Source organism: Anabrus simplex, chromosome 5 (assembly GCF_040414725.1).
Source record: "Anabrus simplex isolate iqAnaSimp1 chromosome 5, ASM4041472v1, whole genome shotgun sequence".
Lineage (NCBI taxonomy): Eukaryota > Metazoa > Arthropoda > Insecta > Orthoptera > Tettigoniidae > Anabrus > Anabrus simplex.
The window spans coordinates 49,509,870-49,530,335 of record NC_090269.1 but is presented as its reverse complement, the minus strand read 5'-3'; the positions used below and the strand labels follow the sequence as shown (position 1 = coordinate 49,530,335).

Here is a 20,466-nt window from a genome sequence, read left to right as displayed (position 1 = left end):
GTATCTCTATAATGTGAAATATTTGTTGTTATAAGCTCGAACAATCAGGAGAGTACATGACAGTAGTGTGGATCCCAGGACATCTCGGTATTTTTGGAAATGAGCGAGCTGATTCTGCGGCTAAGGCAGCTAAGTACTCAAAGTACAGCACCAATTCTTGTGGCCCTTCCTCCCCCTTGACTTCCTTCACGATCTTTACGATGCAGCATATAGTTCGTGACAAGATGATTGGCAATATTCCACTCGTACAAAAGGCATTTTTTTATCATATGCAGCCTCAAATTCCTCACAAACCTTGGTATTTTTACGGATCATACACTCATCGCATACCACGAATATCATACGTCTTCGATTCAACCATGCGCTTACACCTCAATATAAGTACCGTTTCCACCTTTTTAATCTCTCTACCTGTGAGTGTGGCCACCCACATTGTGACAGTAATCACATTTTGTTTCAGTGTCCACAATTTGATTCTCCCCGTCGTCAATTTATGCAATGCCTTGTAAATTTATCTATTCTCCTTCCTACTGTTTCCTGTTTATAGCCAACCCTCACTCCCACTTTAATTGATATATTAAATAAGTTTATTGATGAACCCAAACTGCAGTTGTAAAAATGAGCTATTCCCTCCTTCATATTGTCAAAATATGCTTCTTGTTGCCACTTTAAAATTTACTCCATCCTCTACGGGTAAATACAAGCAAGTCATAAAAAAGCGTGTGAGGTACAATAATTGGCCCCGTAACATATATTATCCATCTCACGTTCTAAGTAGAAGATAGGCCTATACACTAAAATTTCGTCTTCAAGTCATTTGTGTTTACACAGCAGACTGACTGGACGAAATTCATACAATCCAACCCCACCCTCAAGAAGAAGAAGAAGAAGAAGAAGAAGAAGAAGAAGAAGAAATTTTACCATCTTAGAGACCGGACGCGCTCCCCCATCGGTCACGTCATGGGATACCTGGTTTCAGGGTAAGCACAGTTTCTTCTTTTATTTCGGTCATTAACTTCATTTAAATGTAATAATTTCTTCGCTTGCGCAGGAGCTTATCCTCGAGATTCACGTTCACCGCTAAAATTGTCGAAATGACTTAGCTTTTCAGTTAAGATCGTGTACATTTGGTGTCAGATTTTTTTTTAACCTTGTAACTAATAATGTAATTAACTTATTCCTCGGGTTGCCTCCCGTAGTTCTGCGACACCTAACACATGCGCTCAAAATCTATGCTCATTGCTGAAAATGTTTTAGGTAGTGATGCAAGTTTTCTGTGCCTTTGTGTTAGGACCTTTTTCTACCTTGTGTAGATTGGGATTAGCCCTCATTTAAATCGTCATGTAGCGTTGGGTACATAAGTTGTGCTCAAAATTTCTTTTGTGGATTGCGCATGTCTGCAGGCGCGGTTAACACTTAAATTTACTATATAATTTTGTTTGTTTTGTTCTTTCTATGCTTTGTTTCCTTTTTAAAATGAATGTGTGTTATGCAAGGGCAATTAACCTCTACGTTTTCTTCCTTCACAAAGGCTACGTTCCATCACCTCCTAGGGTTCCATGCCGCTTTCCACATCCATTCTGTAGTTATGTTTTCTAACATGTTATTTACGTTTTTTTAGTGCATCGCTTCTGTTGAACCTTAAGTTTAGTTTACTGTGTTCATAAATGTATTATTATTATTTCATTTACGTAACCAAGCCGTTAAACGGCTATAGTGTTGTACTAGTTGTTTCAAAAGTATCGAATCCTGCACCCTCACATGTCCAAAGAATCCCAGTCTCCCCTTACGCATAGTATCTGTAATGGGTTCTAGCTCTTTGTACACGACTATGTTGGGTATTAGCCCCCCCCCCCCCCCCCCACTGTCCATCTTTCTGGTATTTTTTGTTGATGCAGGTTCTTCCTATCATTCTTTGAATTTTCTGATGTCTGCCAGGCTTTGATTGTTTAATCAGGTGGAAAAGTGTTTCTGCTGCATACGTAGCTTCCGGTTTTTATAACTGTGTTTTAATGTTTTATTTTTGCATTTATTGATAGATATTTCTGATTGGAGATGTCCCATGTTAATTTTTGTGCTTTAGCTAATCTATTTGTTCTTGTCTGGATTGAGATTTTTTGCATTCAGGTTATGTGTTAATACTTCTCCAAGATATTTAAATTGAGTTACTATTTTGATTTTATTACCATTTATGGTAACTTCTTGTAGTTGTTTGTTTTGGGGCGTAATTTCTGTTCTGTTTTTCAAATGATAATTTGAGGTCAATTTTATTTTCAATGTTGTTTAAAGTTCTGATATCTGGGATTTTGCTTCTTTTATGTCAACCGCTAGCAATGCTAAATCATCGGCATAGCAGCCAACTTTTCAAAATCAAAAACAGGAAGATTTTTAATTCTTGCATTTCATCACATACGCCACGGTGTAAGTGAAAAAAGGACAGGATAAAAGGCATACATATCTACAGTTACAATGTGACTGACCATTAAATTTAAAATCTTAAAATAAAAAACATAAAAATGGTTACAAGAAAATGTAGCTAATCACTCTCCTTTATGACACATACATACGAACAATAATACAGTCGAACCTCGATATCTCGAACCTCCATTACTCGAATTTTCAGTATCTCGAAGTAAGTTAAATTCTCCGTCCGTCTGTCCTATTCTTTACGTGTATTTGTTTCTCTATTACTCGAAATTCGGTTACACGAATTTCTCGATTTCTCGAAGCAAACATTTCCTCCCTTGAAGCGAAAAATACTCTGTAACTCTAATTTTGTGCAAAATTAACGGAGCAATACGGCATTTGTGGTTTGTGAGGAAGAGTTAACAAGTAAGGAAAGGGTTACAGTGAAGCTGGGAACTAATATGGCGGGAACCGAAAAACTCGAACTTCTAGTGATCGGAAAATCGGCAAAGCCTCGCTGTTTCTCGGGTGTCAATCACCGGTCACGTACGAAAGCAAGCCCAGAAGTCGCAGATGACAAACTCCATTTAAGAAACTCGACTGCGCGGTATTGACGAGACGTTTCAACACATGAAGGGAGGAAAAGTTAACCGCAACAAGGAGAAGAGACTAACGGATTTTCTTTTCCAAAGATGTTAACACAGCTATATTTCTTGTTTCACTGCTGTATGTACTGTATCCCGTCTTCTAAAAAGTTACTATAACAAATGTTATAATTAAAGTGACGCCGTAAAATAGAGCTTCTTTGTACATTTTTAAGTACTGTTAAAAATAATGTACTCAGTAAAAGCCCGTAGATACATGTGATTCAATTATGATATTCATGCTCAAAAACTGTATTCTCTATATCTCGAACTTTCGATAACTCGAAATAAAATTTACCTCCCGAAGTGATTCGAGATATCGAATTCTCACTGTATTTATATCAAACCGACACACGCAACAAAATGCGTAACAGTTTCCTTTATTAGACTGTAAAATGAAGGGAAATTTAATTATATAGGTATCTCTGAAGACTTGGAGATAACGTTTGTTATGTTGTTGTTGGTTTTTTTTGCAATAACGTGAAGACAAAATACCAGAAACTGTCACCGACACAACTCCCTGAAATACATTCAACTCATTAAAATTATGAAGTAAGAATGAACATAAATGTACTGAAATACGCGAAACTACAACATACAAAACAGATCGGTATGTCTCATACATTATTAACATACGACTTTGACACGGGGAAAAGCACAGAACCGCTAGAAAAAACACGTGGCCTACAACTCCAACGAAATTATGCACAGAAACTATGTTAATATGCGCGAACCACACATTAAGAAACTCATTCTTTCGTCCCGATTAACTGAGTCGCTAGCGCGCTTGTAGGACGAGTGCCGCCCCCCGAATCCCCAGCCGTAAAGCACACATGCTGCTGTAGCGAGCAGAAAACACGATACACGTAGGCGACGGACGATACACTAGCGAAATAAAGCATCAAGCATCAAATAAATACAATTGAAAATGAGGTTGGGTAAATTACACAAGCACATAAGAATTTATCCTTTATCCTAGGGGAAGAGTATTGACCGTACTGGAGGTTATATTGGTCAAAAATAGGAAGAGTTACAAATAAATCGAAAATTGGAAGACGAGTTAAAAAAACGGAAAGTTTCCGGGTAAATCGGAAGGGCTGGCAGGTACGCATCGGTGAAACTCAGGCAATTTGTTTTGATTTTTGGCCAATCTTTATTTTTGGGGGACATTTCCTAAACCATTCCCTCATTACCATTTCTTGAGCAAAGCAAAGTCATCTCCGTACAGGCCATGAAGGCCCTTGGAGGGGTGGAAGGTAAAGGCTTCCGCTATCCGTAACCTCGGCACTTCATGGGGTAAAGTGGTTAGTTCTGGTACTCATTTTTGGCGTACGCTGAGTGAACCTCAGGGCCATGTACATCTCCGGATGTGTAAATATCGTTTCTTAATTTTTTCGACTTCCTGATGGGGAATCGAACCCACGTCCTTCCGGGTGAACCGAGCACGCCTTTACCGCCTCGGCCATGCAGCCCCTACCATTTCTTGAGCACAACACAACTAAATAGTAATAGTGAGTCCATCTCCTTGCCGTAGCCCAGTTTTAATTTCAAATGACTGATATTTCACCCCTAAACTTCACTTTTGATTTGGTGTTTGTGAGAGTCAATTTTATCGTGTTTATTAATTTAGGGTGTAGCCCACGGTATTAAAATTTTAAACAGGGCTTCTCTATGGATGCACTCGTAAGCTTTCTTGAAATCTACAAATGTTATCACCATATCGCTGTTTCTTCTAGTCCATTATCAACTTAAGCCTCATGATCTGATCAGGACACCTCCTCCTGGGTCTGAAACCTTAATATTCTCCTAATTCTTTCTCAAGTTGTATACGTATCCTATTAGGGATGATTATTTAACAGATTTTGTATGCAATGTCTAGGAGCGAGATTCCTCTGTTATTAGGGTTGGTTTTGTCTCCTTTTTTGTGCAGTGGGTGAATGAGGGCTGTTGTCCAGTGTTCTGGCAGTTCTTTAATCCAGATAGAGACAAGTTGCTGATCTTCCTACACATTTCCAGATTACCGCAAAGGGCTGATCTTCTCCTGGCATTTTGTAGTCTTGATAGACTTCCTTTATTGTAGGGGGATTGATGTCCTCCGGTGGTGTTTTTATTGGGGTGTTGGTGTCCAAATGAAGGAGTTCTGTAGGTTCCTCACAATTAAGAAGCTTGTTGAAATATTTAGCCAGAATTTATGCATTGCCTGTATTGTTATGAGCCAGTTATCCTTCATCAGTAGGATGGGGGTTCATATTTTCGGAGCTGTTTTCTGAGGGTTTTGTAGTAGTTCCTTGACTGAGTTTTATTAAATTATTCTTCAATTAATTGCAGTGTGTCCTTATGCTGCTGTCCTTTTATTATTCTTAAGACTTGGGTAGTTTCTTTTCTGTTTTACTAGATTTTGATAGGATATTTCTGACTTTTGGGACTCAGTAGCGGCGATTGGGAATAAAATGTGCGGGGGCAAAAAAATATAGACAACAAACGGTACTTGGGTTTGTGGGATATAGCGGACGAGGGGAGGAGAGGTATATGTATACATCAAAACTTTAAAACGGCCCCACAAATTGGGAGGTTTTTAAGCCCTCAGCGAATATAGACAGAGAGGTAAAGATTGACAATTTACCAACTTAAGTGCGGTAATAATAGTTTCTTTGATATTTTGATTCAAGACCACCCAATAAAACTTTCACCAAAGGAACAATATCACACATTTATTAAAAATAAAAAGAAATACGGCGTTATTATACAATTGAAACCATTTAGTATTTGACTATACATTAAAAAACTAATCGACACTAAAGAGATTGCCAGACTGACGAATGCTTGCGGCAAGGGGGTGAATCATACCTCAGTCTCCATGATATTAGCAAAAAAATATAGCCCCAGTACCACTCCTCATAGCACAAGCAAAGTCTTCACTACTTGCTGTGGCGCTATACAAATCGGTTAGCCAGGACGAAGGACATTTTGTGAGTATTTCCGCTAATAATTTTGTTAATGATTAAAGAAAATAAAGGAAATCATTAGCTGATAAGACAATAGGGCTTGTACAAATGGCTTTTTTTTTAAGAATTCCCATAATTCCTATTTCAGCCGGATAAAATGGAATAAAAATGTAATATTTTTCCCACAAATGGGGGGGAGGGCGACTGCCCCCCTCGCCCCCTCTAATCGCCGCTACTGTTGGGACGGATGCAATAGCCATGCCTGATGTCTTTTCTCCAGTGTTTCATCACATTAGCCGTTCCACAACTGGTGTTTTTATGCAGTTTAATTGGAGCCAGGTCTCCTGCAATTTGTTTAAGGTTGTGTACTAAGTCCAAGTTTATCTGTGACTAGCTGATATACCCGTGCTTCGCTACAGAATTCTAGGTTAGGTAGTGTACACGTTGTGGGTAAGAATGTATTAAATTGCGTAACTCTTACAGTTACCCCAGAAACGCGATGGGGAAGTCACCAAACGTCTTTTCCAATGTAAAGACTGAGTTAAGGAATTTTCATTGTAACGGTAGGCCCTCTTGCCTACCATCAGTCACAATCAAGTTGAGGAATGTTCATTGTAATGGCAGACACACACTCTCCACCTGCCCTTTTACATCCTCAGAAAGACTGTCTTTGTGGTCCTAACTGAAATCAACATAGGTCATTACAATGACGCCAGTAGGAATGTCGTGATTAAAAGCAATTCTATTATATGAAATACTCCATCAAATGAAAAAACACACTTTCTTTTTTCACTTTTAAAGAACAATACTACGCTGCCGATCTAACAGTTCAAAGTTCCAGAGCTGGAATAACCAAGCCGCAGACAGTTGTTTCAGCCACCGAAAACTGATGACAGAAGCCTTCTGAATCTTAAAAGAATACCAAAGAGAGAATGATGATCCTAGAATGCCCCTGCATTTAACCAGTAAATTTCACCCAAGCTCTTTGACGTTTATCTATAAAGAAATTCTTACCACTGTGGGTCAAGGCCAAGCACATGTATGCCTGTAGCTAGTGGTTATGCTAAATCAGGCAGGGTAGAATATAAAATCAAATCAGCGATAAGAAGGGAAGAAAAAGACCTTCCTCGATTTCCTTGGCAGCATGAAACTCTGCAGGTTATGAAAACCTCAGTATGTTGTATATCTAGCATTACACAGCACTACGAATGAAAACAGCATTACCTATCCAGAAGCCTAACTGATCTTTTGATCGGGCAGGAATTTCAGACAGCAAAATAACTGATGAAGGATACATTAATTTGTAAACGGCCATTCCAAAAGTGCTAAAACTAATTGGTTTACTGCTTTCAATGGTATTATATTGAAACTCAGCTGTGCCCATGACAAAATAATGAAAACGAATAAGATATTCAAATTTGGTAACAAATTAACAGTAATTCAATAATGAAATGACCATTGTTACATACAGCAGTTTGTTGAAGATTGTATGCAAGAAGACTAGGGAATATCCGGACGAGTGGAAAAGCATACCTACCGTACTCCTCTTAAAAAGAAGTACCAGTACAGCTGATGCTTGTTGTTTAAAAGGACCTAACATGTAGGTTATCGGTCCAAAAAGAAGTAAACTTACACTTGGTAGTCCTGTTCATGTGAGTAGCATCACTGGGTCACCATAACATTGCCATTAAGTTCATAACATTAACCTTAAGGCTGCGATAAAGGTGATTTTCGTTGGACCAAACTATAAGACGCTAATTACATGTGACGCAACTGTATCTTAACGACATACATTACAGTACTGTGTTTATTCCCACTGTCGATTTCCAACTAATCATATTCGATATTAATACTGCACGAGGAACAATCCTTGAGAGCAGCAATCCAAATGGCAAGCGCGAGTTCTGAAAGACTGATTTAGAATAACCAGAAACTGCGACAGAAGCGTTGAATGTTACTACGGATGTAGGAAGAATTCTATGCCCAGTTCATGGACTGCAGAAAAGTTGAGTTCATTTCCCAGGTTTTAATGTGTTTTGCTTGCGGTTAAAATCTGTGCAGGCCATCTGTTGAACTAGTCGGGAACACTCATAGTCAATACGATATATCATGTAGGCCAACTGTCGCAATAGGTGAATAATGGCCAATGTGGACGGATCTGTATATTCAAACTATATTCCACTAGGCTGGATCATTTAGTAATTTCTAATAAAACCATTAAAGGTGTTTTTATTAATATTTTAATTTGAGTGATGCACATCATGTAACGAAGTATTTCTTACTGTTTGTAGATTTTACCAAAGTACTCGTAGAAGGCATGCATACGGTGCTGTAGTTGAGGATTATCATTATCAATAAGGTAAACTAAGTAGTGCGGCCGGAGAGGGAGCCGAGCTCTGCACTTGGGAGGGGAATGGGCTGGTCTCACCGTCAGCAGTCCTTAGACTGGTTGTCCGTGGCTTCTCACTTTCAGGCAAATGCTAGGCCAGTTCTTTTCACAGGCCACAGCCGATCCCTTATCCTTCACCGCGTCTCAAGTCACCGTCACACATCTCCTGACCAGAGAAAGGACGTCGCTCTCTAAATGACCCACCGTACCCTTTCAGGGTACAGAATTAAAACTTAAAAAGGGGTAAGATTATAAAATCAAAACGCAGACATATAATTACGGTCGAACAAAACCAGCCGTATGCATCTTGCCTACTGTACAGTGGTAAACAAGACGCTCGTATGAAAATTATGAAACTCGCTTCGTAAACATACCCGCATCCCAACAAATATAAGCTCGTTGCATAATATACTATCAAGTGAAACTACACAGTCCAGGCGCATAAGTTATGAGAGTAATATTGATACACACTTCTACTCAAATTACGAGCTAAAGTCCTCTATTCTTGAAAACTGGATATAGTACTAAGGGCCTGTACTACGACTGTCAGATAAACAGCCAGATACGTAGGTTGCAGTTATGCAAACTAGAACTTCAATATTTTCTTGCGTACTACCAACGGATTTTAACGACGGTATTATGTGGAAGATGTAGCAACATTTGTATTGCGTTGGTACGTAAGGTTCCTTAAAAATATAGTGAGATTTAATGCGGTGATATACGTATTCCCTGGTGTTTTCGTTTGTTTAGCGCTATTCCTTTTGAAATTGTATTACTAGAGTCCAATATCAGACTCTCATTAAGCTATAATGTGGAAGTTCAGGTCAGAAACAGAATTAGGACTGAAATCTACACATACAAACAAATGTTAAAATTAATTAACTATGTAACGAAACTCAAATTCTAGAAAATAGAGACTGGAAATGTAACCTGGACGCAAAGTTTAAGATTCAGGGTATGTATGTATCTTATCAAATAATTCCTACCACAACGGTATAATTTTCTTTTTTGTCTAACACTATTTAAGCGGATGCGCGTTACGGCGAAAGTAAAGTTTATATTCGTTATTAATGCCACTGTATGCGGGGTAGGATCATTAATTTTATTATTAATTCAATTTATTGTTGCTAATTTAATAAGTAGTTAGTTTCTTTTTTCCAAGACTACTACTTCTCCATCTGCTTACCCTCCAGGGTAGGTTTTCCCCTCGGACTCAGCGAGGGATACCACCTATACCGCCTCAAGGGCAGTGTCCTGGAGCTTCAGACTCTGGGTCGAGCGATACAACTGGGGAAAATGACCAGTATCTCGCCCAGGCGGCCTCACCTGCAAGGGCCTTGTAGAGGGATGGGAAGATTGGGACAGGCAAGGAGGAGGGAAGGAAGCGGCTGGCCTTTTTAAGTTAGGTACCATCCCGGCATCTGCCTGGATAAGTGGGGAACCACGGAAAACCACTTCTAGGCTGGCTGAGGGGGGAATCGAACCTACCTCTACTCAGTTGACCTCTCGAGGCTGAGTGGACCCCGTTCCAGCCCTCGTACCACTTTTCAAAATTTCGTGGCAGAGCCGAGAATCGAACCAGGGCCTCCGGGGTTGGCAACTAATCACGCTAACCACTGCACCACAGAGGCGTTTTTTTTTTTTTTTTTTTTTTTTCAAGACAATGTTAGAATAGTAACTGGCAAGCATTTACCTCGCTTTAGTGTAAATACTTACTAGCAAGTTGTTATGAAGTCAAAGAAATATAACCTTAACGTCCTCATTCGACAGACGAATCACCATTAGCAACGTCGTATACCTTTACTCCATATGTGCGTCGCGGATAGATTTGGAATAGAACCCAAGCTTTTGACATGCACTCTAATGATTAGGAAATGTGTAGCCTACTATCACCTCTAGTACCCTACCGATTAACATTTAGGAGGTAAAAAAAAGTTGGACTATTGAGACTCGAACCCATAAATAATTGCGCAGCACCATCAAACGATGTTGCCATATGGGAAACTTTCTGATGAATCTCTTGCGTGCTACTCATATAGTCAGTAGCAACAATTTGCTAGCTTAGGAAATCTTTAAAAATTCTGTGATAGCTGGACAGAATGCATGATATATTTTATAAATATATACATAGATTACATTATAACAACTTATTTTTCGTACAGCATCATGCAGATTTGTCTTGACGTGTAGCCATACGATTCTTACAGTAGCGTACCCGAAATCCCAGATAGGGGCGTTAATTGCAACTCCGGCATAGCTAAACTCGAGAATATTCTCCCAGACTGCACATAAACAAAAGTGGTAGTACGCGTTTTCAACAGAACTTCAAGATAAATGTGCAAACTGCCACACAAATTTAAATCGCACTTTTAACTGGCTGTCGTAGTACAGGCCCTAAGTAAACTGTCAAATGACATGTTGAGGATTGAAGAAAGGAGACGTAATACTATCCTTACAAGCCATTGGAGAAAAATGCTGAAAGTACAGAACAGATTTATTCTAATTTATTTATTTTTATAAAAATATAATTATCGGGCACTGAATTAATGCAAGTGGTATATCCTCGAGAAGCCTGTACCTCAACTGCTGTACGAGACACCAGAATGACTGAATTTTCCCTTAAATGGCATAATTAACATGCCAATTAATTTACCAACATGAGACTTCTGCACGCAATAACCTTTAATATTAGTAGTAGTATGATTTATTTTCTCCAGATTTTACAGTTTTTCAACCTAATTAATGCGGAGAAAATAGAAAAGAAGGTACAACAAAAAAATACAATGCAAAACATACACAAACAACACAAGCCAAACTGAGAAATATAAAAAATCACTACAAAGATACAAATAATGCACAACCCTATCGACTAAAGCCTGACGGCAAAAAAAGGCACACAAACCAAACAAAAACAAGGAATCGCACAACCTTAAGCACAAAATAATAATAATTAGAAGAAAAAATATTTAGAAATAAATAAGAGATGAGGAAACTAAGGAAAGAGATTTTAAAAACAGGGTTTAAAAATGGAAGGATTTCAAGCAAAACCGGTCCAAAGTTGTCTGAATAGAGATAACACAGTGCAATTCTGAAGGAATACTCGAAAGAACGGAAGAGGAAACAAGGAAGGACGAATTGAAATTGACATGTGATCTCTAGGAGGCCTCGACGTAAACAACAACAACAATAATAATAGTTTTACATACTACTAATCACTTTTACGGTTTTCAGAAACTCCGCAGTGTCGGAATTTCGTCCCGCGGGAGTTCCTCTGCGTGCTAGTTAATCTACCGATACGATGTGAAAGAGCACCTTCAAATACCACAGGTCTGAACAGCGAACGAACCCACCCAGAAAGCCGGCGTTTCTACCGTCTGAGCCACTCAGCCTAGCGAGCCTAACAAACTGTACATATTATGCACAGAGTTTTAATTTCCTTCTAGACCTAAAGGGGGCAGATAAACATACAATCAGTCTCACTTCTCTATTACTCGGTACATATGACGTGTGCACCTGCTCGTCAATTACAGTGCACTATTCAATGTTTTGCATGTCAGGTACCTGAACAAGAACACAGTACTTCGCACCTTACCGAATACACTGACAGGCAAAATTAACGGATCACTTAAATTTTCAAAGGAAACACCATGTTAAATTGTAAAACATTTGTTTTCTTCTTCTTTCTTCGTTATGCCCGTTTACAGAACGCGTTGGAACTTGTTAGCTTGATGATGGTTTTCCGTTTTTCTTCTCCTCCCAAAATCTCTTCATGAACTCGCTATGCTGTTTCTTGCGTTCTTCCGTCCAGTGTTTCGCTGTGGTTCTTTTAGCCTTTTCCGAACACCCTCGATGAACCTCTAACGAATCGATGACTTTTTTCATGAAAATAATAATTGTAAATATTAAAAGGTTTCACAATTTAACATGATTTTTTCCTTTGAAAATTTAAGTTATCCATTAATTTTGCTGTTTTGTATATTTAATAGCATTTAAGAGCGGCTTTAAGTAAATTAAACTAGCAATGATCGGCTTCTTTACCGATACCAAATTTTCTATATCCTCATCTTCTCCACAGTGAAGGTGTAGCTCAACACCATGTAATTTCTCATCTTTTCCATAGTGAACACCGTTCAATTTTTAAGTAGTGAATCTAGCAGAATGGAAAAAGTTTCTTCCAGCCCCTCCCCAAACAGGCCAAATTCATTCAATAGTAGGATAATTAACAAACAAGAATGAAGGTACGAGAGTAAAAAGGAATTATATCTACCTTCAAAATGTTATTCAAAATGTAAAATGCATCTATCAACAAGGTAGAATCATGTTGAATATTTCAGATAGGACTATATTTCATCTTAACCATCATTCTTGTTAGCATAGTGAGGGAACAATTATCTGGCACTTCTTAAAGCAACTAAGTTACCACTGCCACATTCTCATACACTACTACAATAATTCTCAGACAGAACTAAGAAACTAAAACACACTTCCATCTTTAAAGTGTGATGATATTTGAACAAAGTTTTTATGTTATAGATTACTAACAAGAATGTTAATTACTGATCAGTATACAGTTCAGCCCACTGACAGCCAGCCTGTGATAAAATGTTCTGTGGGTATCTGCATATAGCTACCACTGAGGACAATTGTTTACATATCTTTTATATGTACTGAATGTAACTATCCTCTCAAGTTGAATCTATTGATCTAGAAGGGCCATTTACATGGTTCAGTCACAAATCCATGTCCAAAGGTTCATCAAATGTGTTTGTTCCTAACTTGAAGTTTATCAGTCTAAATCAATATCCCCCTACCATTGTTCCCACTTGCACTGCCAGCAATAATATTCAAATTACTTTCATGCCTTTCAGAGTCTCCAATGTATAAGTTATCTTGACATCACCCACACACTCTTCCATATAACAGCCAGCCTGAAATTAGATCAATGTAAGGACAAACTTTGTGATCAGTTAATTTACTTCTTGAAAAATACACCATACTACATCAATGAATTCACAACACTACTCTTCCTACATCATATTACATTATTACCAGCCTGAAATAACACTGATTCAATCACTACTGATCTGCATTTAGGACAGTTGCCCAGGTGGCAGATTCTGTTGTTTTCCTAGCCTTTTCTTAAATGATTGCAAAGAAATTGGAAATTTATTGAACATCTCCTTTGATACGTTATTCCAATCCCTAACTCCCCTTCCTATAAACGAATATTTGCCCCATTCTGTCCTCTTGAATTACAGCTTTATCTTCATATTGTGATCTTTCCTACTTTTAAAGACACCACTCAAACATATTCGTCTACTGATGTCATTCCACACCATCTCTCCACTGACAGCTTGGAACATACCACTTGCAGGTCATTATCCTCATGGTTAATCCGTATTGAATACTGTTATTAACAACAATTATAATAGGAAATTATTTATTGTCCACCTATTCAACACTATCCACCTTTAGGTGGTTACAGTTTCAGTCAATTATGTATATTTTTTGGGACATGTTTCGCTCGCTTAATGAGCATCCTCAGCCTTAACTTAATCTTAAAATGATGACCTTGAACAATAGCAAACATATTAAAAAGTCAATTGTCAGTATTAAAATTACACCATAGTCTCTAAAACTAACTTAAAAAGACAACACTAAACACTTCTTAAAGTGTGATAACTTGAGGGATTAAAATCAACACATTGTCAATTCAAAGCTTGTGTTTGAAACTGATAACAGATCTTCGTCTTATAGACATTAGTAAGCTTTTGTAATCTCTAACAGCTTCAAGGTAAACTCTAATCTTACGGAAACAAAGCTGAATACAAAAATTATATGACGTAGTGTATCTGAGATATGTGTATTAAAATAGAGTGTAATCAAGATGAATTGTGAATACACTAGAATTCAAAGATACACCAGGCAGCACGCAGAATATGTGCGGCAGCCAAAAATAGGACCTAGCTGAAGTTGCTGTCAAACTTATTTTCAATGTCGATAATAGGTTGTGTTACACAGTTTACGAAGTGTACTTCGTGTAATTAATGTGTAATGGTGTAATTTTAATACTAACAATAGACTTTTTAAAATGTTCACTATCATTCATGGTCATCATTTTAAGATTAAGTTAAGGCTGAGGATGCTCACTGAGTGAGCGAAACATGTCCCAAAAAGAGATATAGCTTAACTGTATGAAACTGTAACCACCTAAAGGTGGATAGTATTGAATAGGTGGACAATAAATAATTTCCTATTATAATTGTTGTTAACATACCACTTAGGCGAGCAGCTCGTCTCCTTTCTCCCAACTCTTCCCAGCCCAAACTTTGCAACTTTTTTGTAACGCTACTCTTGTCAGAAATCACCCAGAACAAATCGAGCTGCTTTTCTTTGCATGTTTTTCCAGTTCCTGAATCAAGTAATCCTGATGAGGGTCCCATACACTGGAACCATACTCTAGTTGGGGTCTTACCAGAGACTTAGATGCCCTCTCCTTTACATCCTTACTACAACCCCGAAATACCCTCACAACCATGTGCAGAGATCTGTACCCTTTATTTATAATCATATCCCTCGAACTTCTAAGTCTCAATATTTAACAACCAATATTTCACATTAGAATGCAATTAAACTAGGCTACCACCATAAGTCAAACAGCTAAAGTTACAATCTTTCTCTCCAATGAGTTATGAATCACATAAATCGAACAGTAATGGTAAAAGATTACAACCTTGCCAGCATTAGAGAATCAAGGTAGACAAACAAAGGAGGATAATAATGTCACTAAGAAAATATATCAACAATTCTTTCTTACAATAATAACCTGTAGGACTGGTGGCAATTGTTTTAAGGGGCTATACAACAATATTATCAGCCCTCACCTATAGGTCTACCCCTCCCCCCTGGTGTAGGGGTAGCATGCCTACCTCTTACCCGGAGCTCCCATGTTCGATTCCTGGCCAGGTCAGGGATTTTTACCTGCATCTGAGGGCTGGTTTGAAGTCTACTCAGCCTACGCGATTTCTATTGAGGAGCTATCTGACAGTGAGATAGCGGCCCCGATCTAGAAAGCCAAGAATAACGGCCGAGAGGACCCGTCGTGCTGACCACACGACACCTCATAATCTGCAAGCCTTCAGGCTGAGCAGCGGTCACTTGGTAGCCCATGGCCCTTCGGAGCTGTTGTGTCATAGAGTTTCACCTGCACAGGTCTAGGATGAGATCAAGAATTGCCTTGCATACTCCATAAACATATTGCTTCCTACGAGTTTTATGACAGGACCAGAAATCTATTGTTGAACAGCCGAAGCAATGTGATTGCCATTAAAGTATGATTTTCTCACACCACATCCACATGAATGCTGGGATGATTAGTAATTTCAAGTTTTACATTATATTTCTGTATGCAACAATCAATTAACCACAGGTAGATTTCAGTAGCACTTCAGACCACATCTTGAAATAAGTATCTGGTACAGTCTTCACAAATAGGTCTTCAAGGCTAATGAATATGAGAGTCTACACAGTTAAGCCTAGATGTCAGGGTACTATCAAAGTGAAATGGGAGGTATTAAAAGTGCTGACTTATGTAACTCCCATTAGTGTAGGAGTCATCTATTTCGGAAAGGCCAGTGTGTAGCAAAACAAAGCACTTCAGTTCCAGATAAACAACAGTAAGGAGCCTGAAAATCAATATGAACTGTTATCTGCTAAGGAGCCTGTGAAATGATCGTAATAATTTTCTTACCTTGTATTGAAAATAGGAATATACATCTAACAAACATTTATACAGTAATTTTAGGCCTATATGTAAACTAAAGGATAAGCCTCCTAATTGACATAGCTTAAAATCATCAAGGCATCTATAAATAAATAAAATAAAATTAGATACCAGTACCTAAATAGCACTGCCAATAGCAAATGCAGAATATTTCAAATACCCTCTTGACAACTAATCACTCATTTGTGGAAGAAAATACATTTTCCAGTAGGCCTACAAATTAATGAATACATACATGCTACCATACCTGTCTAGAAAATAAGGCAGCAAATGAAAGATGCTGACACATTTTCACAGATGCTTCAAAGAATTCTCAGGAATAACACTGATTTTTAAATTGAGCCCAGTTCAAATCAAATTTTAACTCCTGATTAAATAAAACATACAAAATTAAGATCATTCCTTTTCTAAAGAAAACATCATTACTCTTACAATGGATTAAAAAGTAAAAAAAACAATATTTCAGTAGTTGTCAGCCAAACCCAATTTTGGGGAATTGTTTATAACACACTACGGCTTCTATTCTACACTAAACAAATTTGTTATACTTTCACTGACTGCCACAGTCTATCCATGGCTTTTGACAATATGAAAGGAACACACAAATGGGATGAATAACATAATTTCATGCAACCAGTCCCCACAATGTATGATGTGAAAGAGTTGCCTCATTGAGTAAATTAGTGTACCAACATACACTTTGTAGATTTAACTGATGTGAAACCATAACTTCTGGCTCTGTGAGAAAGTAATGGGAACCTGATCATGCTTCTTCAGTGGCATCCTAGCTATTTATAGCAATTTCTGATGGAACTGTTAGGAATCTAAACAGCCTCCATGCTGAGGGCACTATTTCCAATATCCTTCACGAAGTTGAAAGTTTTCTCCACAGCTTACTAATTGATGCTGTAAGTATGAATACAGCAAGAACTGGAGTTGTCACGGTGAACGCCATAGGCAAATGAGGTACAATTATAAAGATTATATCCAGTAATATGGTATACTTTTATGTCATTCCACGCTTGTCAGGACTAGCGACTTATTAAGGCAATGCTGTACAAAGAGATGCTAATAAGAATCACTATGGGTGGTGTTAATGACCTGTATTAAATGCCACGAGATGTCTGATGTGGTTTTACTAGTGGGACAGCAGTAGGCTGTAAGTTTTGTATTATAGCAGCAACTAGAAATTATACAGCAGTAATCCATAGGCTAGGTACCCAAGAATAAGTACAGCTTGACTTTATTTTCATGAACATTTTAAGTCAATAGTTCAGATGACAAGAGAAAATGCCACACCCTTAAGTTACATATTTTCTTACAAAACCCTAAGCCTCTGAACTTGAGTATAAGATGTAACTGTTACAGGATCAAGAATCAAGAGAAATGAAGTTAGTGCCTAACTAGGCTTACATTACAGTAGGTCTAAGCTAGTTATTAGAAAAAAGTCTAGAATTAATCAGCACCAACGAAAGTTTCGTCAGGTTAAACCACAGTCACGTATCACAATTTCCTTCGGAGAAAACAGAATACCTGCATTTTCTTTAGTCACACTCGACAGAATATTTCGGACACACCATGACCATACCTATCTTGGTCATAAGTATGGCAAACTTAATTCTAATATGGACCGACTAAACAACAGTACACTATCTGCAGTTTTTAATTTCACAAACTGGGATAAACTATCCATTAATTCGCTAACTTATAGTCCATATATCAAAATGTTCAAGTTTGACAGGTAGGCCTAATGAACAGCGGAGCTCGTTCTAGTCCAGTACATATTCAACGACTAACGCCGGAACAATTTACAATTATTACATGAAAGGGACAAAAATGTTTTATGATGATGTTGTAACAGTCGAAATGTTTAGCGAAATTGGTGAAAACTACTGAACGCTATAGCATACACATCGAAAATTTAAATAAAGTTAGAATACCGAGAGACATACCTATATCCTAACATTTCGCGATACAATAGTTTCTAGAAGTAAAGAAATGGAAAAAGGCGTGGTCTTCTCGGTCCAGCAATCAATATGATAAGGTACAAAATGCCTGCTTGAAGGTGCAGAGGGAAATTATGCACTAAAAGTGATTAACCGAATTGCCGTCTAACACAATCTACAGGAGACATTACCGAAGTCATAAGGTAAGCAAAGTCTAGACACAACAATACTATGGTTTTCGATACATCCTTCAGAAATAGTAAACAGAAAATAAATTTCAAAGACCGAAGGTAACTACATCATACCAAATATACGTCCGAAAGTTATAGGTTAAGAACGGCAACTGCCATTGCTTTACACACACCGTATTATCAAAATGTCGACAGACAGTTTAATGCACTCACCATTTTTTGGTAAACTCCTTATTACATTAACTGCAGCTCGAAATTTCTCTTCGGTAGTCATGCTGTATTTTATCTGGGTGCACACACTTATTTAAACACTTTCCCTTGCTGCAATGTCACACATACAACACTCACAAAGAACGGATAGCAACTGACTCGTAAACACGACACGGGGAGTGCGTTCGCAGAGAAACATAAACAAAAGAACATCAGGCCACGTGATGTCGAACTTCAAGGAGACTTCATTCTGTAGTCGTTTCATAGTGGTCTCATGCTAAGGAAGTGCTCAATAGTTCGATAGAACTTCTCTTCGCAGCTTCTTGCCCTTCGATCCAAATGGTTTCCGTGACATTATTATTATTATTATTATTATTATTATTATTATTATTATTATTATTATTATTATTATTACAATTTGGTGTACGTCGCACCGACACAGATAGGTCTTATGGAGACGATGGGATAGGAAAGGGCAAGAACAAGAAGGAAGAAACGTGTCAGTGTGGCAGTAATTAACGTACAACCCCAACACGTTTTTTTTTACAATTGGTTTTACGTCGCACCGATACAGATAGGTCTTATGGCGACGATGGGATAGGAAAGGGCAAGGAGTGGGAAGGAAGTGGGCGTGGTTGATAAAGGTACAACCCCAGCATTTACCTGGTATGAAAATGCGAAAGCACGGAAAACCATCTTCAGGGCTGCCGACAGTGGCACTATCTACCGGATGCAAGCTCACAGCTGTGCGCCCCTAACCGCACGGCCAGTTATAATTCATATGGACATGAAAGACTAAATAAGAACTTGACTGATAATTTAGTGGGTTATTTAATCCACAAAATAGGATTTTTACCTTGTAACTTTCCCTCCAAACATTACAGTACCGGTACTTGTAAGATGGCAACAGTATTTAGCTATAATCAAGTTGGTGACCTTGATTCTACGAAGAAAGAAGCAGTGTTTTCTCAAATTATAAACATAACATATTTCGCCCAGCCTGTGAAGTGCCGGAATTTTGCTCCGAGTACATTATCGTTTCAAAATATTTATCTTCTGATACACGGCTCTTAGGCAGCATTTGATACACGTATCCACTCCTCCCCAACCCCTGTGGTTTTGAGCGGCAGATTACATCCACGATATCTCCTGCCTGTCGTAAGAGACGACTAAAAGGGACCTCAGGGGCTCTCAACTTTGAAACGTGGTTTGACGACTACGGGGTCCATAGTTGAGTCCTCGCATTGCTTCCACTTACTTGTGCCAACTTCCTCACTTTATCCCCCCCTTCCCTTTCCCTGTGGATGGGAGCGGTGGAATAACTTCCACGGTATCCCCTGCCTGTCGTAAGAGGCCCAGTGGCTCTTTACTTGGGAGAGTGTGTTTGCAACCACGGTGCTCTTAGATGAGTCTTGGCATTGCTTCCAGTTACTTGTGTCAGGCTCCCCTCTTTCATCTATCCTATCCGACCTCCCTTTCCCCAGGCTCCTGTGGGTGGGAGCGGTGAATTAATACCACCGGTATCTCCTGCCTGTCGTAAGAGGCGACTAAAAGGGCCCCAGGGGCTCTCAACTTTGAAACGTGGTTTGACGACTACGGGGTCCATAGTTGAGTCCTCGCATTGCTTCCACTTACTTGTGCCAGGCTCCTCACTTTCAATTATCCTATCCGACCTTCCTTGGTCAACTATTGTTCTTTTCCGACCCCGACGATATTAGAGCATTCGAGGCCTAGGGATTCTTTCATTTTCACGCCCTTTGTGGCGTTTTTCGTCTTTCTTTGACCGATATCTTCATTTTTCTCTCTGATTAGTGTTAATTTTGGTGTCCATATAGAGGATATGCCTTTGCTGGCAGGACCTAGTGTTTACAGTGCACTTTGTCTTCTGGTATAGGCTAGAACAATTTTGTTACTTTCATAGATCTGACTCTGTCTTATCCTTGGCTTTGACA

At 38.6% G+C, this 20,466-nt stretch overlaps 1 protein-coding gene across 2 annotated transcripts in view; it reads right to left on the bottom strand.

The window, feature by feature from the left end:
• Nucleotides 1-18,683, bottom strand: part of LOC136874317 (acyl-CoA-binding domain-containing protein 5) — a 156,212-nt gene extending 137,529 nt beyond the window's left edge. The window contains exon 1 of one of the 2 annotated variants that reach the window (XM_067147960.2): nt 18,518-18,683. In XM_067147960.2, the coding sequence (XP_067004061.2) occupies nt 18,518-18,578 (61 nt within the window). In that variant the 5' untranslated portion in view covers nt 18,579-18,683. The remainder of the gene's footprint in view (nt 1-18,517) is intronic. The other variant, XM_067147961.2, reaches the window with a different exon arrangement.
• Nucleotides 18,684-20,466: the final 1,783 nt, after the last annotated feature.